At 41.6% G+C, this 27,656-nt stretch overlaps 1 protein-coding gene across 2 annotated transcripts; it reads right to left on the bottom strand.

Moving 5' to 3' along the window:
* Positions 1-244: 244 nt before the first annotated feature.
* On the bottom strand, positions 245-23,252 carry LOC307138386 (uncharacterized protein). 2 transcript variants are annotated; one of them, XM_079836662.1, is made up of 3 exons: positions 23,190-23,252; positions 2,881-3,090; positions 245-1,513 (listed from the first exon to the last, which is right to left on the bottom strand). In XM_079836662.1, exons 2-3 carry the CDS (start codon positions 3,038-3,040, stop codon positions 693-695), a joined length of 981 nt encoding a protein of 326 aa, XP_079692788.1. In that variant the 5' UTR covers positions 3,041-3,090; positions 23,190-23,252; the 3' UTR covers positions 245-692. The 2 variants fall into 2 exon arrangements, with proteins under 2 accessions (XP_079692788.1, XP_079692789.1); XM_079836663.1 differs by lacking the exon at positions 23,190-23,252 and adding an exon at positions 14,688-14,785 and having other exon boundaries at positions 253-1,513.
* Positions 23,253-27,656: the final 4,404 nt, after the last annotated feature.

Here is a 27,656-nt window from a genome sequence, read left to right as displayed (position 1 = left end):
TCACTCCGCCTAACGGAGAGGTCCAGAACACTAAACAGCCTCGGACATCGTACTAGCGAGTTCACACACCTCTTTAATGTTGATTTTGGTGATCTCCGACTGGCGAAGTCGAACATCATTAGTGCCGACGTGAATAATAATCTTAGAGAATTTACGATTAGCTTTAGCCAGCACTTTTAAATTTGCTTTGATGTCAGGCGCTCTGGCTCAATGGATCATTCTGTACAGATGGCCAGGTATGTTTGTACAGAAGACGAGACAGAGTTCTTTATTAAACTAATAAAAAACAATAGAATAGAAAATGCCACAATTTATCAAGACCTTGAAGCAGATAAGAGAGAGAAACAAACAGAAACATGTGTGCCGCTCAAGTATAAGGTACTTTCCTTGCCATCAGTGCTTGGATAACACACACATCTCCTTCCATTAAAAATAATGGTGTGCGGTGGCTGGGATATACATAAACCTAACAACATATGTGGCATCATTTTTGGAATGATTTATCACAAGAGGAAAAAAATAGTTTTAGTCGCATAACATCAGTTAATGGAAACGGCATCATTTTGCAATTTTTTTTTATCGACTTTTACAAAAGTTTTGCGCAAATCTGTAATGGAAACGCGGCTTCAGACATGAGACGTTTCCTGTCTGTGAAGTTCATTCCACACTGATGACATATACAAATGTTTTTCTCATGCGTGAATACTCATGTGGAACTCAAGGGCTATTTTATTCCTAAAACGTTTACCACAGTCCCCACATGTGTAAGGCTTCTCTCCAGTGTGAATTCTCATGTGATTGTTAAAGCTTCCTTTTTGGTTGAAACTTTTTCCACATTGTTGGCAGGTGTACGGCTTCTCTCCAGTGTGAATCCTTATGTGGATTACAAAGTGGTTTTTTTTTGTGAAACTCTTTCCACACTGAGGGCATGTGTAGGGTTTCTCTCCAGTGTGAACACTCATGTGGTCTTTAAATTTTTCATGTTGATCGAAACTCTTTCCACACTGTTGGCAGGTGTAAGGCTTCTCTTCGGTGTGAATTCTTACGTGGACCTTAAGATGTCCACGTTGTTTGAAACTCTTTCCGCACTGTAGGCAGGTGTAAGGCTTCTCTCCAGTGTGAACTCTCATGTGCCTGTTAAGGCTTCCTTTCCGGGTGAAACTCTTTCCACACTGTTGGCAGGTGAACGGCTTCTCTCCAGTGTGAATTCTCATGTGACGGCTAAGGCTTCCTTGTTCAGCCATAGTCTTTCCACACTGTTGGCAGGTGAACGGCTTCTCTCCAGTGTGAACTCTCAAGTGCCGGTTAAGGTTTCCTTTTCGTTTGAAACTTTTTCCACACTGTTGGCAGGTGAAATTACTTCTAGTTCCCTTCTTTTCAGCCCTTTTTCTTGAGGAAGTCTTTTCAGTCTGTGAGCAACTAAAAGTGTTTTCTCTTGTTATGAAATCATGATTCTTATATTGATCTTTCTCTTCATTCAGTACTTCACTCTCCTCTTTCAGCACCATCAGTTCTAAGGGGAAAAGAGACAAATGCAAATTAACACCAGTTTAATGGTACAAAGAAATAAACAACAAAACATTTAGACATGTAAAGCATCAAAACCAACATACAACTAGATCCTATTCTCATGGGCATTGAACCGGGGGGAGTGCGGAGGGCCTAGAAGTTTATGGGGGGACATCTGTATCCTATCCATTACAATGTCCTTTGAAATACCTGAGGAGGACCTTCTTTTTACCCCTAAATGAAGACGGAAAAATACATTTGCTCCGATGCCTGCAGCGCCACACAGCATCTTCTCAATAAAGAATCCAGCTGAAGATACACCAGAGTCTCCTGGCCCCAGTTGTTCAAAAAGTTTAATCTGGATCAGAATGATCAGGATTTGGAAATCCCCAGGTAATGGACCTGCAACGTGTGTGTGTGTGTGTGTGTGTGTGTGTGTGTGTGTGTGTGTGTGTGTGTGTGTGTGTGTGTGTGTGTGTGCGCGCGCACCAGCCATGCGTGTTGGGGGGTGGTAGGCTACACATAACTGATGATGATTGGTGGGTGGGTGGGAGACAAGGTTGAGGTTGATAGGTTGAGTTCACACCTATTTTTTTACGGTCTATGGTTCACACACACACACACACACACACACACACACACACACACACCAATGACGCACACGCATATGCACAGTCAGCGATGGCAAGTCAAACGACTTCAAAGGTAGCTTTCGCTAACTGGAAGTATAAGCGCTACTTTTCCCTCGTTGAGATGAAAGGTAAGAATGTTTATGTAACGTGCAACTTATGCCCAGGAAGAAAGAGTCTCTCCACGTCAGTGGCAAGTCATTCTAATCTAATGAAGCCTCACAATGCCGCCACAAAATGAGTGGATAAAAACCCAGGTGATAATGTGAGCTCCACTACCAAAGGAGTAGTATAGTACTGATAATATTTACACTATAGTAGGTCTACTGATAATATTTACAATAATGTATTGAATTTGATAGGTGTCTCTCACATTGTCCCACAGCAACATTACAATAGTGTACATTAATGTACAATGTTTTATAATAGTAATTTATTCTATTTAGTGTCCAATTCATTCATTTAACATATCTAATATCGGGGGCATCCAAGTGATTTGACATATTTGAACATTTGGGGGAACAAAAATGTAACACAGTAGTTACTTTCCCTGGTAATTAGTTACTTTTATAATGATGTAACTCAGTTACTAACTCAGTTACAATTTGTAAGAAGTAACTAGTAACTATAACTAATTACTTTTTTAAAGTAACGTGCCCAACACTGTTAATTTCTAAAGAGCTGGAGATTTTAATAAGGATCAACTGACTGGACTGAGTTCAGCTTTGAGAATGAAACCAACCTGTGTGTTCCTCAGTTTCTTCATGTTTCACTCTCAATGTTTCTTCAATCTTCACATCTTCACTATCCTCTTTAATAAACACCATCTTCATGTCTTCACTCTCCTCTTTAATAAACACCATCTTCATGTCTTCACTCTCCTCTTTAATAAACGGCATCATTATAATAGTATGTCACGTGGATCTCAGCCGCTTCTCTAGGTGTGTTTGTCCTGTTTAAGATGAGAACAATTAACAGAAAGAAAAGCACATAAAAACTAAATCACCTAGTCTCAATCAGCTCTAGTTGAGTAGTTCAGTCACCGGTAAGAAAGTCAGAGAGAGAGTTAATGCAATAATTTAAATAAAAAGAAACAAATTAACTTAAAATGAAAGCGCATCACTTAGAAATTGAGACAACTCATATCTAATGTGTCTTTCACAGGATATATTCTGTACCAACTAAGAAAACCCAAAAAATTTTCCCACTCAAATGAGGGAAACATGGTAACACTTTACAATACGGTTCATTAGTTAACATTAGTTAAAGCTACACTATGTAACTTTTCCATCCACTAGAGGTCGCCTGTTCAAAACAAAGGCGTAGTTTGATGACGCCACGTTTGAGCGCAGAATCTTGGGACATGTGGTCTTCACCTCACAGCCGGTGGAAAAGAATCGGGATAGGACTCGGGCAGAAATCATGTTCATGGATGTGATTATTAACGTTACTGTAGTGAAGCAGAGCAGGGCCGAGTGTTGTGGAGCTGAGCACGGCCGCAGGAGCGATTGAAGAGCGGGACTGTTATTATAGCATAGTTGCCGGTGGGACTTTTATTATGACACGGTCGCCGGCGTCACTTCCGCTTTTCCAGTCATGAGTATGAGGTAACTAGGGATGTTAATGATTAATCGATGATCGATTAATTGTCGATAATACATTTAATCGATAAAACCTATCGATCAGGGATTAATCAGGGTCGAGACTGTTTACCAAGATGGCTCCTGTCTGTATACGCGTAATGTACTGTCTTTATAAAGTATCTTCTTATTAAACTGTTTGTACACTTACAGAGTTCTCAATGCTTCGGTTTGCATGTAGGGACCCTCATTATGCTACCGTGTTAGTGTGAGGCTATTTTGAGCCTTGTTAGTGGTATTAACTAGCGATTTAATTTTACTTATTCCATGCCCCATATACTAGCGTTTTAAGCTAATCTGTTTTTAGAGATAAAACTCTTTACATTTGATTTTCATGAAAACGCATCCCAGAGAACGATCTACTCGGTAACCATGTGTTAATTACCCCTAGGTTCATTTTTCACCGGAGTTGTCCTTTAACTACATTAGTTAACATGAACTAATAATGAACTGCACTTATAAAGCATTTATTAATCTTTGTTAATGTTAATTTCAACATTTACTAATGCATTATTAAAATCTTGTTAACATTAGTTAATGCACAGTGAACTAACATGAACAAATCATGAAGGGCTGGATTTTTATGAACTAATGTTAACAAAGATGAACTAATGCTGAACAGAGATGTTAGTTCATGTTAACTCTGTTGGGTTATGTAAACTAATGCATTAACTAATGTTAACTAATACAACCTTATTGTAAAGTGTTAAAGGTGGGGTAAGTGTTATTTCAAAACTGCTTTAGAAATGTGACTTGCCGAGTGCAATAACAAACTGATAGCCAATCAGCAGTAAGGGGCGTGTCTACTAAAAGACATGTGGAACAAAAGCAGGCTTACAATCACGCAAGAAGTCTCAGCTTTCCAGCGCTGGAGAGAACTCAAGGAGCGAAGGCCGAGGTTGCTTTATTTCTTCTCGATAGGCGAGTAACATTGGTTCCCATTCAGTCGGTCACGTTCGACGTACGTCGGACGTACCGACGAATTGGGATCACTTCAGGGAGCCCCTATCAGCTTCGAGATATAGAGAACAGGCCAATGGCCATTGGCGTGCGAGATTTGTATCTCGCGCTCCGCCCCGCGCCGGGGGTATAAACAGGAAGCGAGAGCGAATGCACGCTGTCATTCACTTCGGAGCCGAACGGCGTTGATGAAGCAAGACTGCTTTTCTAAAAGAGAGCCTATCTACAAGAGAGATGCTCCAGAGAACGAGAAGGACGCTCTGTGTTGGCGAAAAGGCACAATCAGCGCGACCGCATGCTCACCGCTGCATCAGCATAACAAACTGCTGTTCTCACAGCAACTGTCGGTTTGGTGAGGGCGTTTGTTCAGTGAGTGCAAACACAGGACTGCACTTACCGCCTGTGTGTTGCCGCGGTCTTCCCCTGGGTGCTTCAGCACTGTTGAATGAGCGTTTCCTCATAAAAGAGCAACTCGGGTGTGACACTGCGTCTTTTTCAAGACGTCATTCCACTCGTGCGTTTCTGGATGCGGTTGTTTCCTGTCCTGACGGCCACGATCCCTCTCGCATAAACATGTTGAGATTGTGTTCGTGGGTGATCCGTGTTCTCTCAGGGGAACGGTATCACGTCGACGCGCTGGTCATCTCACCTTCCACGTGAGGGTTTGAGTGTTCAGCGCGCCGTGTGCCGTCTAGCTGCCGGGTGACAGCGTGGGTTGCCACGGCAACTCAGCGCGCGTCACTCGGCGCTTCCGATGAGCGGGCGAGACTATGATACCTCAAACGTAGGGCTGGGAAAAAAATCGATTTGATTTAAAAATCGAGTTGGTAGGTCAAATCGATTCATATTTTCAAAAAATCGATTTTTTAGATTTTTTTTCTCCCCCTCTGCAGTATAGCGCGATACATACATTTTGAATTCGCCAAATCTTCCTTCAGGGTTTCCGTAGCACGCTCCCTGCGGCGCAGCCCTCTGCCCCTCCCCTCTCCCGAGGGCAGCGCATGCATACACAAACAATATGGCAGAAACAGCCGGCGAAAGAGAGCAGCTCCTTCCAAAAAAATGCTCTTCGCCTTAAGTCGTGTGGAGTTGGTTTGGAGTGGCGTTAGCGCTAGCACCTAGTGATGTGGAAATGAAGCCTCATGAAGCAGTGAGGCTTTACCCTGACTGTTTCGGGAAAAGATTCAAAGCTTCGAGAGTGTCAAGAACAGCGCCATCTGGTGCTTATTTAAAATAAAGCAGGCAGAAGTCTGTGGAAGAACCTCTGTCAGATGAAGCAACCACAACACACTCCATCGTTTCAATGCTATGTGTACAAATAAAAGCTTTATATGTTTGTGTTTAATGTGTCCAGTAAATAAATTAATTTACCCATTAAAGTGTGTCAATAAAATATAATATGAGCTTATATGATTCAATAAGATGTAACGTAGGCCTACTCTCTCTCCACACACACACACACACACACACACACACACACACACACACACACACACACACACACACACACACACACACACACACACACACACACACACACACACACACACACACACACACACACACACACACACACACACACACAAAATAAGGGCATTGTGTGATAGGATCATCTGTAATTAAATGTGCTTATGACACTTGGCAGTGATAGTGCTTGTGTAACAGTAGGAATGACAGTAAGGCAAATATTTTACCAAAATAAAAAGACACAACTCCAACAAACAAAAAATAATAAATAGTGACAAATAAATGTTTATCTAAATGTAATATATTATTTAACTTTCAAAGTACAGCACTCTCCTCACAAAACCATCAACCAGACTGAGGCAACAAGGACTTGTTAAGTAAGATCTGGGGGTTCGAAGCTTCTGACACGCAAAGTGAAACGCGCACGTGATTGGACAGAAAGTGAGGCTTCATTTGTCATCGATCACGTGACTCTAGGAAACCAATACACACCCCGATACGGAGCTTCACTTCAAAATGTGTCGCATGCGCGATACGCGCATCGACGCTTCAGTGTCATACGTAACATCACTACTAGCACCCCGTTTGCAAAGCAAACAACTCTTCAACAAAGCTTTTCAATCACTCAGTCGTCTGGCAAGAAAATACCTGGCCATTCCAGCAACTAGCGCCCCATCGGAGAGGGTCTTTAGTGTGGGTGGTGGTATTGTCACCTGTAACAGAGCTTGCCTCAAGCCTGCTGTTGTTGATAGGCTCATTTTCCTTGCAAAGAATGTTTAAAATGCAATTACATTTTTTTATGGCGAATGGCGAACTGTTTACATGTTCAATTCAACTAAGAGTTACCTCAGGATTTTTTGTTGTTTATTAGCTCAATCCAAATACAGTATAAATTATTTGGATGTTTAACAATCTTTGTTGAACAGTGACTTTTCAGTTAGATAAAGGGTTTGCCTTTGCAATTTTATTTTGATGCACTTTAATTAAATATAATAAATATATTTTTTAATATGGAACACCAATAGGGCCATAATCTGTATAAAGTTTTCCTCTCTCTCACTACCCTCATCGGTGGGGTGTCAGTGCCACTGGCAGGCCACCTCCGCCCTGCTTAGTGCACAAGGGTAGTTCTGAGCTGAGGTTGAGCTGCGCACAGCGCTGGCCCTTGGCTAGACGATGTCCACCCTGGTCCAGAAACACCATTGACCCGGATTCGGTCTGGAACGGTCCCCCCCCGGAGGAGGGCCGGGTGGAAAACCATTAGTAATTCTCTTCCGCCACTGATTTTAAAAACAGCCAGTGGTACCCAAAAAACAAACAAAAAAAAAGTAAGAGCAGTTCCAATACTTCTTGGTCTGGGGAGTTCAGGAATGGCAGCGTGTGATGCTACAAAGCCTCGCCGCTTTTATTCCCCTCCCCACAAGAGGGCGAGAATGGCAGTGTGTGACGCTACAAAGCCTCGCCACTCTCATTCCCCTCTTCTCAGCGGTGTGTGGACAACAGTGCGTGACGCCATGCCTCGCCACTCTTGTTCCCCGCTGAGGAAGGAGGTGAGGCAGACTGTGCGCAATGCCACAAAGCCTTGCCATGCTCAGCCCCTCCTTCATTTGGGGAGCGCGCTTGGCGGTGGTCGACGCTCCCATGCCTCGCCACCCTCAGACGCCTCTCCCTTCGCCAGCAGGGGGCGCCGGCTGTGGGAACGCACTCAAGCGGCCTCCCTACACTTGCACGCCCTCTCCGCGGACGCAGGTAAGTGTTGCACAGCACACTCAGATCCCACTTCGGGCCGCTCCCATGCCGTCCGAGTCGGATCCCTGCATTCCGCGTCGCTGCCCCGCTGCAGGTACGTCTGTGGTTAATCCCCTTGCTCGGTGTCTGGGAGCCTGGCTCCCAGCCCGTCTCGGTGCCGTACCATCAGACTCGGCTATGCGATTCAGTTCGCCCGGCGTCCCCCTAAGTTTGGGGGCGTTCACTTCACGACAGTAGCGAAGGAGAACGCCCCCGTGCTCCGGGCGGAGATCGCAGTCCTACTGGCGAAGGAAGCGGTGGAGCCGGTCCCTCCAGCCGATATGGGGTCCGGGTTCTACAGCCCGTACTTCATTGTACCCTAGAAAGGCGGCGGGTTACGGCCGATCTTGGACCTGCGATTCCTGAACCGGTCCCTTCACACGCTGCCGTTCAGAATGCTAACGCAAAAGTGCATCTTCAGGTGCATCCGTCCCCAAGATTGGTTTGCAGCGATGGACCTGAAGGACGCGTACTTTCTGAAGGACTCTGGCCCTTTCTGTGCTTCGCGTTCGAGGGACGGGCATATCAGTACCGTGTCTTGCCCTTCGGCCTGTCCCTGTCGCCCCGCGTCTTTACGGAGGTTGCGGGGGCGGCCATTGCTCCCATGAGAGAGCATGGTGTTCGCATTCTCAACTACCTCACAACTGGCTGATCCTTGCCCAGTTGTGAAAGCAGTTGTGCGAATACAGGGACAAGGTGCTCAGTCACCTCAGCCAGTTGGGTCTTCGGGTCAACTGGGAGAAGAGCAAACTCTGTCCCACACAGAGGATCTCTTTTCTCGGTATGGAGATAGACTCGGTCGCCATGACAGCGCGCCTCACCGAGGAGCGCGTCCAGTCAGTGTTGAACGGCCTGAATTCGTTCAGAGGCAGGACAGCGGTACCACTGAAACACTTTTAGAGGCTCCTGGGGCATATGGCAGCCGCAGTAACGCCGTTGGGATTGCTTCATATGAGACCGCTTCAACGCTGGCTACACGACCGAGTCCTGAGATGGGCGTGGCGCAGCGGTTCCCTCCGCGTCCAAGTGACTCTGAGGTGCCGCCAAACCTTCAGCCCGTGGTCGGACCCTTCGTTTCTACGGGTGGGAATTCCCCTAGAACAAGTGTCCAGGCATTCTGTTGTCTCCACGGATGCCTCATCCACCGGCTGGGGTGCCACGTACAACGGGCTTGCAGTTTCGGGTCTGTGGACGGGGCCTTAACTGCAATGGCATATCAATTGCATCGAGTTGTTAGCAGTTCGTCTTGCACTCAGCCGCTTCAAAGTTCCGCTCAGAGGCAAGCACGTTCTGGTCCGTACGGACAACACTGCGACCGTTGCGTACGTCAAACAAACAGGGTGGTCTACGCTCCCGTCGCATGTCACAACTCGCCCGCCATCTCCTCCTATGGAGTCAGAAGCATCTGAGGTCGCTTCGCGCCATTCACATTCCGGGCCTGCTCAATCGTGCAGCCGTCAAGCTGTCACGTCAGCCAGTGCTTCCGGGAGAGTGGCGACTCCATCCCCAGGTGGTCCAGCTGATCTGGAGTCGGTTCGGGGCCGCACAGGTGGACCTGTTTGCCTCCCCAGAGACGACCCACTGCCAGTGGTTTTATTCCTTGACCGAGGGAACCCTCGGGTCGGATGCCTTGGCCCACAGCTGGCCCCGGGAAGAACGCAAGTATGCGTTTCCCCCAGTGAGCCTTCTTGCGCAGACACTGTGCAAAGTCAGGGAGGATGAGGAGCAAGTCCTGTTGGTCGCTCTGTATTGGCCCAACCGGACTTAGTTCCCGGAACTAGTGCTCCTCGCGACAGCACCTCCTTGGCCCATTCCTCTGAGGAAGGACCTCCTGACTCAGAGACGGGGCACCCTATGGCACCCGCGTCCAGACCTCTGAGGAAGGACCTCCTGACTCAGAGACGGGGCACCCTATGGCACCCGCGTCCAGACCTCTGGAAACTCCATGTCTGGTCCCTGGACGGGACGCGGAGGTTCTAGGTGACCTACCGCAAGCGGTAGTTGACGCCGTCACTTCCGCCAGAGCCCCCTCTACGAGGCGCCTCTATGCGTTGAAGTGGAACTTGTTCGTCGATTGGTGCTCTTCTCGCCGAGAAGACCCCCGGAGATGTTTGATCAGGTCTGTGCTTTCCTTTCTACAAGATGGGTTGGAGCGAAGGCTGTCTCCCTCCACCCTCAAAGTCTATGTTGCCGCTATCGCCGCTAATCATGAGCTAGTAGATGGAAAATCTCTAGGTAAGCACGATCTGATCATCAGGTTCCTGAGGGGGGCGAGGAGGCTAAATCTGCCTCACCCTCCCTCTATACCCTCTTGGGACTTAACTCTGGTGCTAACTGCACTACAGAGAGCGCCCTTTGAGCCTTTGCAGTCAGCTGAGTTGAAAATCTTGTCGTTAAAGACAATACTCCTGACTGCGTTGGCCTCCATCAAGAAGGTAGGGGACCTGCAGGCATTTTCGGTTGACAAATCTTGCCTGGAATTCGGGCCCGGTAACTCTCATGTGATCATGAGACCCCGGCCTGGATATGTGCCCAAGGTTCCCACTACTCCCTTCCGGGATCAAGTGGTGAGCCTGCAAGCGCTGCCTTCGGAGGAGGCAGACCCAGCCCTAGCTTTTCTCTGTCCCGTCCGTGCTCTCCGGACTTACGTGGACAGAACGCAAAGCTTCAGGACCTCAGAGCAGCTCTTCGTCTGTTACGGAGGACAGCAGAAGGGAAAGGATGTCTCCAAGCAGAGGATGGCCCACTGGATAGTGGATGCCATCGTCTTAGCGAATGAGACCCAAGACGTACCCTGCCCGCTCGGGTTAAGAGCCCACTCCACTAGGGGTGTTGCTTCTTCCTGGGCGCTGGCTCGTGGCGCCTCGCTGACAGATATTTGTAGAGCTGCGGGCTGGGCGACACCTAACACGTTCGCTAGATTCTATAGCCTCCGTGTAGAGCCGGTATCTTCCTGTGTGCTCACTTCCCATAGTCAGTAACACCGAAGTGCCTGTTCTAGTGTCGGCTTGCTGCGCCATTCCCTCCCCTTTGGTAGACGGATACGTGCGCTTATTTTCTCCAGTCGAGTTCCCCAGAATGGCGAGCCCTGTTGAGTCCTCCGTAACCCTCGGCAGTCGGATGTGGCGGAGCGTTCGACGCCAGGTCTAACACTCGTATGCATTGGTGGAACTTGTGTTAGGCTGGGTTCCATATTTTGTGACCCCCACGGCGGTCCCATATGTGTATTCTTCCACGGTACGGCTCCCTACGGCGAGCCCGTGTCTTTCCCTCGGCAGAGTACTCTCTGCCGTCTCAGGAAGGTGTTGTCCCCCTCCTCTAATTGGCCGGGGCCACCCCTGGGACTTCCGTATGTTGTGCTGCCCACGGCCAGCCCATACGTGTATTCTCCACATGGTAACTCCCTTTGGGCATGATGTGGCTTCCGCAGCTGCCTTCACAGGCACGCTTTCCCAGCGTTATCCAATACAGTCAGCTGAGTGGGTCTTGCGGAACAGCAGCTTTGACTCTCCCTGCATGAATTCCCCGCCCGCATCAGATCGGGGTCTGAGGCGCTCATCGCTGGGCGCTGGAAGGGGTAGTAACTATGGCGTTTTCCATAAGGGATCCCAATTCGTCGGTACGTCCGACGTACTCCGAACGTTACCGACTGAATGGGAACGTCTCGGTTACGTATGGTAACCCTCGTTCCCTGAAGGAGGGAACGGAGACGTACGTCCCGTCGCCACAGTTGCTGTACCATCACTGCAGGTCGAGCCACTACGTGTGGCTCCTCAGTGAAAAACAGCGTGCATTCGCTCTCGCTTCCTGTTTATACCCCAATGGCCATTGGCCTGTTCTCTATATCTCGAAGCTGATAGGGGCTCCCTGAAGTGATCCCAATTCGTCGGTACGTCTGACGTACGTCTCCGTTCCCTCCTTCAGGGAACGAGGGTTACCATACGTAACCGAGAGGTTTTGTTTTGTTTCACATAGGGCTGTGCAATATGGTCAGAATAATCATATTGTGATTTTTTTTTAAATGAATATTGCAATTTTGGCAATTGTTTTTGCTTTTTCAAACATGCCAGTGCACAAGAAGTGCACAACAACACATTTCACAATGAAATAACAGTATTACCAGCTTGATAAACACAACTGTAATAAACTGTCTTTAAAAATGAAGGTTAACTTAGCTAAATTCCAGTCATAATCAATAAACTTCAAAACCGTTACATTTATATGCGGCTCCATCGTTCTGCTGGACCACACATCTGTGGTCGTGGTGTATTAAATGTTTTTATTCACTAGTAACATTTTTTCATAAAAACAAATAAATTACAGTGCATTGATTCTAAAATTAGTTGACGGATTATTTTTGACAGCATTAAAGTTCTGAAAATAATTTTAATATATTGCTTTGGAATTATATTCATTGTGAAATGTGATAAATCTTAAATGAATTGTTCATTATGCAGGTGGGTGGTAAAAAAAACATGAAATAAATATTTCCAGATAATTTTCTAAAGTTTGCTTTGGCATTAGTGGCAATATAAAAGCTAATTATTCAAGGGTGTAGTTTTGGTACAGTAGTCATTTCCCTTCAGAGATACATTAATAGAATTCAGTCCTACTTTAATTCATATAGACCGATTTCCCTCGGCCATCGCTTGTAAAGGTTGTAAAACCTCTCAGTTCTTTCCGTAAAGAAACCTGCACTGCATGCTATGTCTGCGTGAGACTGTTGCTTGCTTTCTACTTCAATAAGTCAAACTAACTTTACTTAACGTTTTATTTTATTTTTTACTATAGCATGATAGGAACGACTCGCGCAAATCTCATCACCCTTTTGGAGCGTGCTGGTGAACGCAGAGTAGCCTATACGACGTTGATTCGCGCCACTAATAAACCGGGCTTCAGCCATGTTGCGCTGATAATCAGTCTTTTTAGTTAGCACGGGAACTTATAGCGATTATAAAAGCTCCGAATAATATATAATTCATTATTTAGCCTAATTCCCTCACCACCATATTTGTTACGCTGTGTCCGGTCCGCTGCAGTGAGAGAACGCATGCGCTGAGTGATCTCTGATTGGTTAACATCTTAAACATGCGCACAAGAACGTTGTAGTATTCTGAATTCAAATATAAATAAAATCGCAGCCTTATGCGGTTTAGAAATCGCATGTGCTCAAATCGCGATTATGATTAATTGCACATCCCTAGTTTCACAGAACTAATATATGCTGGATTTTGCTTGAATATGCTCGTGTGTCATGTTCGCTTGCTTGTCCATTTGCGAACGTATTGTCGTTCACTTCAGCAATGATAAAGACCCGTTCATTTCCACACCGTATAAGCCTGGAGCGTCTAAACCTCCTCACTGTCTGTTTCAAGCGTCAGCTCACAAAGTTTGTCCAACAAGATAATATAATCCTAATATGTTTGTTTCCTCTTTTCATGATCGATATCCCTCTAATCTGGTCATAATTGTAATATGTTCGTTAGTTGGACTGTCGTGCTCATGCCATCGAGTTGTTCATGAGAACTGTTTGTGTTTTTGGCATGGAAGGGATGACTTTTTCATTGAACATTCTACCTGGATTACCATATAACACACAGATTTGCCATAGTCATTATATGTGTGGGGCGGAGCTATCAAAATAGGGGCGTGTTTGTTTTGGTGATTTGAAATATCAACATCGGTTACTTAAAGCACTTAACCCACCTTTAATGGAAACATATTAACCCAAACTAATTCAGATGGAGGAGAAGAGATACAAACAAACAGAGATCTAATCGATTGGTCACTGCATTTTTCATGAATTAAATCAAGTTTATCTAAAAACAAATGTTTGGAGACTTAATTTTTTTTATTAAAAATAATTGCACTGTTGAATATTTTCCCCTAACCATTTATTTAAACAACTTGGTCGTATAATTTTTTTTCTTAGATGCAGTTTTGATATTGACAAAACACTTCTGTGATTATCTAATTTATTATAATAATAATAATAATTACTAATAATGTCCTTTTGATGCAGAGTTTGGTTTTTATACTGCTCTCCTCACTCTTTTTTTAATTTGAAATAATAAGTATATCACACCAAAAAAACGTTATTTTTTAGACATTAATTTGACTGTAAGATATTATTAGTTGGTCAGCTTTTGAGTATCACTGAACTTTGTCTTAAATGTAAGTGTCATATTTATGTTAAAGAATATTGTATTGTCATGAATTCTATTTCTGCCAAATTATATCTCTATTAATCAGTCAGAGCAATAGTGAATGGACCTAAATGACCTGATTAGATAAAAACACTCTAAACTAACACTACAGATGAATATAATAATTAAAATTATACAGACCCTTGATATATTACGCAGTTTATTGATTTAATGATTTGTAGAAATCGAAATGGAGCGATTTGAATCACAAAATCATTTGTTCAATTGACTCGGAGAGTCTAAAGCTCCGGTTCTCTCGTCACTCGCCAGAGACTGAACTCATGTTTGAACTGATTCACCATAAAGAGCGAAATGAGCCGCTCCTTCTGTTACTCATCATGAGTTTATTCTGTTACTTTACTCACACAACGCTGATAAATGTTAGATAAATCAATGCAGTGTTAAATGTAATACTTTAACATTCATTCTGCTCCGCTTTAAACGGTTTCTTTTCTCTTTAAAAACCTTTAAACACTTAAAACACAAACCTTTCTCCAGTCGAATCAAAACATTTGCAGTAGCGCGACGCAGCTTGATGATGTCACACATGGATACCAAAATAAAAGTCCCTTTCACGCTCCGCTGCCTAAAATCACAACATTCAGAGTTGAAAATATTTGGTGAAATACATTTACTAACACAATGGTAAGTTAATAATATATTTCACATTGAGAGTAAAAATAATTAAAGAAATAACACAATTAATTTATTTTCTTTTGTTTTTATACTTAATTTTACAATCATTTCAATAGTTATTTGATTTATCATTTATTAATTTTGTAATTTTATGTTTTAATATTTTATATTACTTATTATTTATGTTCTATTGTTGTTTAATCTTATGATTTTGTAATCTGAAGGGATGTTTGTCTTCAGCGGTAGGAGATGAGAGAATGTCTCCATTTCAAGGTTTTTATCATCACAGGATGATGATGTGAAGGAGTGATTTTCCACTGTTTTTCCCTTGGTAAATGAACACTTTTGTAATTGTACTTTCTAGATGACGTCTGAGCATTGAAACGTACGCAACTAATATTATTTAATAAACTCTGCTCCTTTATCATCATCACCAGAATTGGGGGTGGGAGTAAATAAGTTCTACTTCTTTCCACTCCCTTTCGAGCAAGCGTGTGTGTGTGTGTGTGTGTGTGTGTGTGTGTGTGTGTGTGTGTGTGTGTGTGTGTGTGTGTGTGTGTGTGTGTGTGTGTGTGTGTGTGTGTGTGTGTGTGTGTGTGTGTGTGTGTGTGTGTGAGAGAGAGAGGATAATGCTGTTCAAAAGTCAAAGAGGAGAGATCTGAGCCATGAGCTCAGAGACTGAGACTGTTCCCAGTTCCACCTCAGGACTTTCCCCACCTCTCTCTCATAACAAGATGCCTTATTCAATGTGTTGGCATGTTTAACATTTTATATATTTGAATTATATATTTTTTCTTCCCCATATGATTTTGGCAATGTTTAGAAAAATGTGTTATGTTAGTGCTAAGGGAGCATGTTTTAATAAAACCTGTGATTCTTACCTTTAAAATGCATTTTATTTCATGTTTCTAAGTGCTACAGAGGCTGAGATATTAAGGTTTTGGTAGACGTTGACAATTCTTAGTATTTTTTCAGAAAACCCTCAGGAGATAAGGATATTTATCCTAGAATAACATAGGTTTTTATAGGCGTTTTAGGAGTAAATGGGTTAACAAATGCGATCTTATTTGTAAAATGTTACCAAAAATTCTATTGCCTAAAAAAATTTAAATAATATACCTAAATAATGCAAACAAGTTATTGGACAGCATCCCTTAGGCTGCATAATAAAGAATCAGAATGCAAGTGCATGAAATAGCCTCCGCACAGACAATAAGGAAATGGTTTTGTAGATGGAAATGATACGAGAACAATAAAAGTGCTAGTTTTTAAAAATAACGCTTCTGTGTTTTTGAAAAATATATGTTTAATATTACAGTAATAGTAAACATCTTTAATATTAGTCTAGTCTATTAAATTATGTTGCTATTTGAGAGCGTGCGCTGAAGCTGGAGAGAATGAATGAACAACCGTAAACTGAAGCGCAATCAGATATTTATACAAAATAAATATAATATTACAACTTATATTAGCACAAAATCCCGCATAGGTGAAGGCCTATAACTCCTGTGGATGCTCTTCCCCTGTTTGAGAGCGCGCGTTGAAACTGAAGATGATCACCGGTACAATGAAGCACTGCGGGTTATTGAATAAACGAAACGCATCCTATATGACATTAATCAGATGTTTATACTACAAAAACGTAATATTACGACTTACATATGCTTATGCAAATGCACAAGCGAACTTGACTGTGCTGGTCAGAATGCGTTGTGAACGCGCTGAAACACAACGTTCTTTTACAGCCATATTCTCATTATCATTTTATGTAGATGATATGTTAGACTTGCGCTGCACATGTTACACATAACAGTATTTTCCTTTTTGAAGTGATTCCAATCATATTTAGAGCAATTCAAAACCCATCATGGTGGACAGTCCGTCTGTCTCAGCTGAAGGAAATAATACATTATCTATCGGCTTGACTATATTGGTCCAATTTTCTTATTGGACCAATAACATAAAAAATAATAATTTATCGGCCGATAACGATATGTTGCTGATATATTGTGCATCCCTAGTCCCGGTGTATACAGTGAATGCATGCTGAAATTATTGTTCCGTGGCTACATAAAAGTTTAAGCATTTGTGATGCATTGCCACGATTGGTCTGACTGGCGCGTGAGAGAGACGAGGGTGCATGTGTGTGTGTGTGTGTGTATAGGGGTTCTTTTTTAGGCTATACTCTCTTGCAATTGAACGTGAAAACGTTTACTACTTAAAAACATCAAAGCTAAACATCATATCTAGTCAAACCGCATCACGACATCGCTACAAATACAGTATGGGGTTAAAATCAGCGAACATCAATGTATTAATGCTGAGGCTACGTTTCAGTGAACCAGCAAGGAGTGGATGTTTTCGGTTCAGATGCTGAATCATTGAAGTCGTTCTGCTGTGGAACGCCAGGTCTACTTTGCAGTAGACACATTGCACCTTGTTCTCTTCTTTTTTAAGAATGTAATGATCCCAAACTTTTGACATTCTCTGCCGTTTATGGGCATCTTTACTCTCCGCCATCGCGCCAACTAAATTCAACATGTATCGCGCTATGGTGTGCTTCCGGAATTTAACAAGGCATCGAGGCAGAGTTTTTGCCTCAAGGAATTTTTGTAATCGAGTAACTCGATGAATCGTTTCAGCCCTAAATATAATATAATAAGTAAGGTATAATGTACATCCAGCCGGTTGTTATCGCAAAATAAACCCCGACAGAGTGATCAGGACCCCGACGCTAAACTCTATGAAGTAGAGCTTCGGCCAATCGCCTTCCGTATTCAGTTTATGGGAAAAGTGTTGAAAGTGCCAACACTTTTCAACACTTTTCCACGGAATGCGATCAGCCAGAACTTAATTAAGTTTTAAATATGGATATTTTTCTTACGCAAAGGCGTGGATTGACTTCAGAAGGCCTTTATTAACCCCCAGAGCCGCACGGAGCACGTTATTTGATGGACAGATGCATTTTTATGGATTTATAATGCTTGGATTAGCCAGGACTCTTTTAATATAACTCTGATTATATTCGTCTGTAAGAAGAATGTCATACACACCTAGGATAACTTGAGGGTGAGTAAATCATGGGCTAAAATTTTTGGGTGAACTATCCCTTGCAGTCTTCCATGTCAAGATAACTCTTAGTACCAGGATGGGCGATGTGTTATTAATTTTGGCAGTTGTTATCTGGCAATAACATACCGCTGGAATGCGCGATTGACCAATCAGAATCAAGTATTCCACAGAGCCGTGTAATATAAAATAATTATATTGACAGTAATGCTGTTTACTTTTTTGAGTAAAATGCGCTTATTTCAGATTTTACATTTACATGTAGATATTTTTTATAGAGATTTGTGACAAAAAAACAGACATCCCAAGTCTCCCGGAAGTTCAAATTGATAGCGGCTCCCTGATGCCCGCAAATTAGTTAAAATCTCCAGGAATTTAATTAAGTCAACCAATCAATTGTCAGTGTGGGCGGGCTTTTATCTCTTCTCCCGAACAGAATGAATCAGTTCAGTGTATCTAGAAACTAGGTTTGGGACTTTTTGCAGGTTGGGATGTCTGAAAATACTCAAATAATCAGGTAACTGACTCTGAGTATAAGTTACCTCTCTTTCAGAGACGGGCTTGACTTACCCTGCTTTCTCAGGTTTGACATACCTCACATTCTGAAACAGAAAACCCAGAGTTCCCCTCATTTCAGGGTTAACATACTCAGAGTTTCCCTTAACCTCCTTTCTGAAACGGGCCCAGGACAGTTGTGGTATCTTAATAGACTTTTTAATCTGCAATAAACACCGCTCATTATTTTCGTTCGGGCCGAAACAAGTGATTGGCTTAGGCGACTGTCACTCTCTCTCGCTACCATGGCTACCGCTGCTTTTGCTACAGGATCTGCCCACATGCGCCCCAGTGTTGGCAAGTCGGGCTACTTCAAACACTGTTGCCGCGGCTGTTTTTCATGTCCGCGGGTTGAAGCGACCCCAATTATGTGATATTTTGCCCCGGGATTTGCGAATTTTAGCAGGCAGCCCTACCAAAAAGACACATATTTTACCCCCAAACGCGATTTTTTACCGGAGAAACACGATTGGGCTTGTTTTGGCCTAGTTTTAAGTAGCAATTGGGCGGATTTTGTTGTGAAAACCTGGCAACCCTGGCGCACCCGTTTGATTTGAGGAGTTCAAGAGGCTGTATTTCTGCTGGACAGGTAATCTTTCATTTTGATTATACATTTTTTTGGTTTATGTTTTCATGAAGCATGTCTCACTAGCACACGTAGCTGCCTAATATAGCTAACATAACATTACTTAGCATAAAGTTACAATGTTATACACTTAGCGAACCATTAGTAGAGATGATAAATACTCAATATGCTTAGCTCAAGTTGATCGCTGTCGTGTTGAATTTCGCAAAATGAAACTTTAGATATCAAAATGCATGTGTAAAAGCTAGTACACCGCATCAAGGAACTTTTTTTAGAACTAAGTTAGCTTTAGCTACTACCCTCTGTCTAAACTCTTCTACCATGTTCACCGGGAACTTTACCTGCACGTTTATTTCGGCCCTTGGTTTTTTTTAAATATTCTCTGCCTATGTTTACTGATGTTTTTATCTTGTATCTGTGTGTCGTAGACACTGTGTTGTGTGTGTATTTTAAACTTTACCAGTATCGTTATTCTAGCTTGATAGTGAGTACTAAAAGACATCTTATTTGTTTATATTCATAATGATAGAGTTAGATTTTTTATTACATGTGATTCTGACATGATGTCACTACATGCACTTCTCCGCTCATCTCAGGTAAATAATGCGCCTTTCAGCTGAGCTGATCGCGGTCGGCGTAGCACGTTCATGTGTTTTGGGGGCGTGGCTTTGGAAAGAGCCCAGAAGAGAGAAGGTGGAGTGAATGGAAATAATGAGCTGTCTTTAAAACAGCCGTGAGAGGTCTACAGACACTCAATTTTTATACTTTCTTTTTCTGAGTACTTACATTTTAATTATGTATTGATATATAAAGAAAGATTAAAGGTCCTGTTCTTCGTGATCCCATTTTTCAAACTTTAGTTAGTGTGTAATGTTGCTGTTAGAGCGTTTATAATACCTGTAAAATTATAAAGCTCAAAGTTCAATGCCAAGCGAGATATTTTATTTAACAGAAGTTCCCTTTCAAAGCCTACAGCGAACGGCTGGTTTGGACTACATCCTGGTATTTCCTGCTTTAATTACGTCAGTAGAGCAGTATGTCGACTAACCTCCGCCCACAAGAACACTCGAAAAAGGGGGCGTGGTCTTGCTGCTCCCGCGTGGAGAATAGGAAGTGTTGCGTTCGGTTGCGTTCGTATAGTTTGTTTGTCGCCATGTCGTCGAGACGCTGTTATTTTCATCCCGGAGTCAAGTCACCTTTGTTTGGCTTTCCCAGGGACGCTGTACTTAGAGATCATTGAGCGCATGCATCCCCGTTATGGTAAGAGGCGTGACCTTTCCGGTAACGTGCGCTCTGCGTGCCCTAAGCTGCTGTCGAATCACAACACGGGAACCGCTGGCACAATCAGAACTCGTTACTTGTTTCTGAAGGAGGGACTTCATAGAACAGGGAAATCTTTCAAGCCGTTTTGAGGACAGTGAAAACAGCGGTATACAGATAAGTAAATTGTGTGAAAAATACTGTGTTTTTTTACACGCGAAACATGAACACATGTTATATTGCACACTGTAAACTAGGGATGAAACGATTACCGGTTTCACGATAAACCACGATAAAATGTAGTGACGGTTAGTAATATCGTATAAAATTTAATTATCATTAAAACCGCGTGTGATTATCACGATTTTAAAACTCGCAGTAAATCTTGTCCAGTCAGCGTCAGTCTGGCTGCAGCGCTGTTTTCTGAATGAGAAGAAATGGCAGAAGGCAGTGACAGCACCGGGAGATTTTTCAGATATCTAAAAGGACCAAATCTGAGGCGGTGTCATATTTTGGCTTTTACAAAAGTCCTGAGGGAAACTTAATCGAAGATGGTCACCCTGTCTGCAGAACATGCCAGAAGAAAGTCGCTGTAATAGAGGGAAACACTTCAAAACTACGAACGCAAGGCAAGTGGACTTTGACCTCAATACCAAAACTACGTCTGGGAAATAATAACGTGAAGCGAACGAACAAGTTCAGACAAGACTAGGGTGACATTTAAGGGATAATAATCAGGGTTTGCCATTAACAACCGCCATTTGCGGGTGTAAGTTAACGTTATGTCGGCTGCACACTAGCCACTCTGCTGTTGAACTTATTATAGTCTTCTCAAAATCCATCTGTTATAATCGCGTTGCGCATTATAACCACTCACACGTGTTTATATTGAGTTTATGAATGCAATGTAATATATAATCAGAGGCGTTCAGATTATCCGGAATTTTGTTCAGAGCGCGCGCCGCTCCCACGCGCTGAAATCTACACTAAAAGCAGATGTGTGTGTGATGTACGCAAGCGATTCACTCATCATACAGTGGATGACTGTTTTTATTCTATTTCAGCAGCGAAAATAGTTTCAAACAAACACAGCAGAACCACAGCGCATCTGATATGACTGGCATAACGCAGGTGAATTCAGGGACCGTCTCTAAAGTTACACACAACATTGGTAACATTATACACGTTTGAAACTTTAATAGCATTTGAAAAGAATGACAGTCATAAAACTGGCTGTAAAGTGATCATCTAGGTGTCAGGTATGATGCAGACATTTTGATATTTAATAAAATAAACTGTCAAATCATATGGAAATATGGATATGCATTATTTCTCTAGGATACTGTTTGGGCTTTTACACAAAACATGCTAGATTTAAATGCATCATTGTTGAACACTGATGAGATTATTGCTTGAGAATATATTTACAGAGATAATATTAGAGATTATATTTACGATAAATTATTGTTATTTATGAGTTGATATTGACGACGGCCATTGTAAGGAAGAAAATCCCACATAATCTTGCTTAAAAAAGTGCATAGAGCTGCTTTAGTTTGTTTGTTGATTTTCAAATATAAAACTTGAACAAAACCGTGATAATATTGATAACCGTGATAATTTGGGTCACTATAATCGTGATGTTAAATTTCCATACCGTTTCATCCTTACTGTAAACACAATCAAAGCTTAAAAAAAAACGGGACCTTTACACAAATTTGGACCAAAATCTTACCTACCCTACCTTTAATGGCTGTATGTAGTTCTGCACTATGTTCCAACACTTTAAGACAAATGTATTTGTTGTGTTTTCATATAAGATTATAAGATAGATCATAGATGCAGCTTTTTTTTTTTTTTGCATCAAATGTTCTTCGACTTTTATACATAATTTGCACACATACATTTGCTTATGAATAAAAATTGATCTGTTGAGAGCAGTTATTTAGATGTCAAATGTTCTCTCCCGATTACAATTTGACATTGAAGGGGCATAAAACATATTAGCCCATCGGCAACTACAGTTGCTGCACATTCAAATACGATTTTAAAGAAAAAAACGGCTGGGGAAAATAAATGCAGAACATGTTCACATAGGACACTTTAACATGACTATATGCTTGAAACCATTCAGGGGGAAAAACTGGGCACAAATGGGTTAAAGGGACATTTCACCCAAAAATGAACAGTCATCTTTTACTGGTCATTTGGTTGCTCTCTCTGCTTTATTACAAACACTCTTCAAAATATCTTCTTTTGTGTTCAGCAGAACAAAGAAACTCAACAAAGAAATACAGGTTTGAAACAACTTGAGGGTGAGTAAATGATGACAGAATTGTCATTTTTGGGCGAACTATCCCTTTAATGGACCTAAATAACCTGATTAGACAAAAACCCTCAAAACGAACACAACAAATTAATAAAATTATTAAAATTATAAAAATTATTCAGACCCTTAGTATATTAGTTTAGCTATTTAATGATTTGTAGAAATCGAGATTGATTTGGAAATTGAGCGTTTTGAATCACTGAATCATTTGATGTGAACCGAGAGAGTCTAAAGCTCCGGTTCTCTCATCGCTCGCCAGAGACTCGTGTAGAGTCCGTTAAAGATGAAGAAGTAGTGGATGTCCCAAAGCTTGCGTACTCTTTTCTTCACAAAAAGAGCACATATTTTTAGGTCGTAGTATAAGTAGGACGCAGCACATATTCATGTTTGAACTGATTCACTATAAAAGCGAAATGAGCCGCTCCTTCTGTTACTCGTGAGGTTCATTACGTTACTTTACTCACACAACGCTGATAAATGTTAGATAAAGCAATGCAGTGTTACACGTAATAATACAACATTCATTATTTTACTTTAAACGCTTAAAACACAAACCTTTCTTCAGCAGGATCACAACAGATGCAGGAGCGCGGCGCAGCCTTAAGACGTCACACGTATATGCCAAAATAAAAGTCCCGATCATAAACTGTTGTCTAAAATCACAGACGTGCATTGAAATTTACCTAGGAAAAAATCTATTACAAAAGATGGCCAAATTCAGAGTTGAATGTATTATTGTAATACATTTAATAACACAATGGTAAGTTAATAATACAGTTCATTGAGAGTTAAAATAAATATTTAAGCAATAACAATGCAGTCACTTAATTTTTTTGTGTCTTCTCACTACTAATTACTAATTAAAAAGTTTGATAATAATAAAATACAATTATACAAAAAATTTTAAAACAATAAATTATTAATATTAGTTTCAATTTTGGTTTCAAAACCCCTGAATTTTCATTTCGGTGCATCCCTAATTTGAGTAACGAACTATAGTCTATAAATGTTCTCATTAAACATTTATTAGACGATTCTTTCAGGAATTCCCCCAATAAGTCAATAGATCCCAATTATTATAATTGATTAAAAAGTAATAATTAATAAAGGGGAACCATTTATTTTCCCCCTACACATGTAAAGTGATATGTTTTATTTTTTACCACAACTGTCCTGGGGCCGTTTCAGAAAGGAGGTTAAGGGAAACTCTGAGTATGTTAACCCTGAAATGAGGGGAACTCTGGGTTTTCTGTTTCAGAATGTGAGGTATGTCAAACCTGAGAAAGCAGGGTAAGTCAAGCCCGTTTCTGAAAGAGAGGTAACTTATACTCAGAGTCAGTTACCTGATTATTTGAGTATTTTCAGACATCCCAACCTGCAAAAAGTCCCAAACCTAGTTTCTAGATACACTGAACTGATTCATTCGGTTCAGGAGAAGAGATAAAAGCCCGCCCACACTGACACTTTATTGGTTGACTTAATTAAATTCCTGGAGATTTTAACTAATTTGGAGACTTGGGATGTCTGTTTTTTTGTCACAAATCTCTATAAAAAAAAAATCTACAAATAAAGTGCATTTTACTTAAAAAAAAAAACAAGTAAAATGATTTGCCAGCGGGGCAAGAATAATAATCCCAGACAGCATGGTAACATTGATGCAATGTTGAGTTTTGATCCAAACCATCATTTTGGTTGAGATAGACATTCAATGTTTAAAGTGTGTTGTATCAGCACTGAGATTGTGATGAAAGTCGACAGCACACATGGGTGGAGACAGTGGCATTGAACTAGCAGTGATCTGTAGTTGATGAGCACAAGATCATGCAGGTGTGTCTCTCTGCAGAACACTAGTGGGTGTTTCCCAATCAGTGCAGCGTTTTCAAACCATAATGGGTATTTTCAATCGCATTACCTGATTTGCTCTAATCCACTGAGGGCTTGGTTTAGGGGTGGGCCTTCATGAGTTTAGCAAGTCTGTTGAAAAGTGGTTGAAAAACATCTATTGTAGTTTGAAATTGGCCACTGATTGGTAAACACCCATTTTGGTTTAGCATAGGCTTGTTGGACTTCATACAGCGATGAAGCAGTGCATGCCGGTTAGTGATGGGCAGACGGAGGCTTCGTGAAGCACTGAAACAGTTGAAGCAAATGTGCCATATTGTTTCGAAGCTTCGAATCAATCCGACACCCGTCTCTACGGCGACATCTAGTGGTCACTTGCATGTATTGATCTGAAATACCTTGACAATGATCCATGTAAAAAAAAAAAAAAATTAAAAAAATATATATTTTAACATCTGTCTTGTGAAAATTAAAATAAATAAAGCCAGAATGAGTCACATTTGTTGCATAACATTTTTATTCAAAAAATATGATTTGCTCTGCTGTTGAAGGAGTTAACTGACTTCTTTTTTTACATATATTTTCTCCAGCCTTTGAAAAATCCTCTCACATGGGACAATTGTTGTCCTCTGCACCCTCCAGAATGCCAGGATGAGTGCTCCTCAAATGGTGCATGCCTATCACAATACACACATCTCACTTTATTTGGTGTTTCCAAATGGAAATTAACCCACACCACAGATGTACGGCATCTCTTGTAATTAGATTCGATTAGATTAGATTCGATTAGATTCAACTTTATTGTCATTACACAAGTACAAGTACAAGGCAACGAAATGCAGTTTAGGTCTAACCAGAAGTGCAATAGCAGCAAGTGCAGGATATACAGTGGTTGCATAAGTGCAGGACATGGATATGTACTGAATATATATATATATGTATAAGTAGAGAGATGGTTATTACTATAAACAGAACTGAATTTACAGATGAATATATACAGTGAATAAATATACAGATGGCTATTACTATAAACAGAATTTACAGGTGAATATGTACTATGAATATAATATACAGATGGCTATTACTTTAAACAGAATTTTTACAGATAGAGGTATACAATAATATGTAAGGCTAATATGAGGAATATAGCAGTGGATTAAGGTAGTGCAATAAATTATGGACAGAGCTATCCGGAAAAAAGTGTAAAAGTGCAGTGGAAAGTGGTGGCATATTACAGTTAGAAGTACGGTGCAAAATGCAAATGTAAACATTGTTACTGTATATACAGTCGGCAGTGCAAATGAGCATAATCCAGTTACGGTGTGGTAGTGCAGAATGCATAAGTAAACAGTTGTTACTGTAATAAACAGTCGGTAGTGCAAATAACAAAGTGAAGGCAGATGTGAGGTAGGAGAGTTAGCAGTTTATGAGGGAAGTGGATCAACGGGGGTTTGAGTTCAGTAAAGAGACAGCTCTGGGGAAAAAACTGTTCTTTAGTCTGCTGGTCCTGGTCCGGTGGATCCTGAAACGCCTGCCGGAGGGCAGGAGAGAAAACAGTAATGGACAATAATGGACAATAACAAAGATAACTTCCTGATTAACAACATCCTCATGCTGGGAAAATTTTATATAGCCTACACAAATGCAAGTTCTTAAAGGTGAAACCAAGATTTTATTAATTTCATAATGAGTTTAACTCTTATACAAAAGCCCTCAAAGTTATGAAAATGCAATCAGTCTTTTTTCCATTATAGAAGAATATGATCTTCAAACAAAACCCTAGCCCCTTTAATGTTTTTTGTTTCTTTTATTATGATTTGCCTGATATATTTTTCTACTGTATTTTCAAGCACCTGATCTGTATTTTGTAATACAAAAATATTCTGTTATTGCCATGCTGTTTGTAAATGATTATTTGTTCAGCAATAATAAAAAAAGTACGGCATCTCTTATGTGGAGCCTCCATTTGTATCTATTCTATTAATATATCTATCTATCTATATATCACCTATGAATATAATTCTATATCTCTCGTATGCTGTGCTCACTGTCACTATCTAACATATGAATGTGTCACTATATCTATCCTATCTGTCACTGTCTATACCTATCAGTCAATATATCTAATTTAAATCTAGCCTAAATATAGCCTAACTAACCAAAGCACACTATAAATCTCACTTCTATCACAGAATCACTGCTATCACAAAATGTCTCTCCTCTCACAAAAACCCACGAGGTGAAGATGGATTTGCTTCACTTTTAAACTGTGGTGAATGAGGTTTATACAGATGTGTGATTGTTTGGTTTGTTCCCGCCCCCTTTAATCAACGCAGTTTCGGCAGGCGCCACCTGATGAAACACTTTGAAGCTTCATTTAGCTATAGTCACGTGACATGGGTGTCTCGAATCACAGTTCGGAGCAGTGTTTCGAAACATCTGCGCTTCGGGATCTCGGCAAAGCGCCGAAACGTCAGTTTCGCGTCAGCCATCCCTAATGCCGGTTAGAAATTTTGTTCGACTTTCCAAATATCTTCTTTTCTGTTCAGCAGAACAAAGGAGCTCATACAGGTTTGGAACAACTCGAGGGTGAGTAAAGGCTGCTACATACTCCGCAAGAACAAAGAAAAAAGTTCTCGCTCCCTGGTTTGGGAGTTCTCGCAGCTCGTTCTCGATACATCGTCTGAGCAGAACTTTTTTCTTGTGGGTGTCCGAGAACTATTGTGTGATTGGTCAGAATTTTGAAGTGAGCGGGGTTAATGCGGAGAAACGGAGATGTTCGGCACCTGCTTTTCTCGTGAAGTATGGAATGTCCTGGCCAGAACGAACTTTGTTCTTGTTCTTGCCACCTCGAGAAAACGAACAAATTTCTTTGTTCTTGCAGAGTATGTTCCAAGCTTAAAGGGGTGGTAAACCACGATTTCACTATTCTAACTTTAGCTAACGTGTAATGTTGCTGCTTGAGCATAAACAACATCTGCAAAGTTACAACGTTCAAAGTTTAAAGCAAAGGGAGATATTTGCTTTTAAAGAAATCAGTTTCTAAGAACTACAGCAAACGGCCAGCAGGCAACTACACACATTCCTCCAGGGTTGGTGACATCACCAGGCCCAATATTTACATAAACCCCTCCTCCGAGAATATTAAATAAGGGGGGGTGAGGCCATTTTGTATCGCGG

This window comes from Gobio gobio, assembly GCF_949357685.1.
Source record: "Gobio gobio genome assembly, chromosome: 1".
Lineage (NCBI taxonomy): Eukaryota > Metazoa > Chordata > Actinopteri > Cypriniformes > Gobionidae > Gobio > Gobio gobio.
This window is presented reverse-complemented; position numbering and strand designations above follow the sequence as displayed.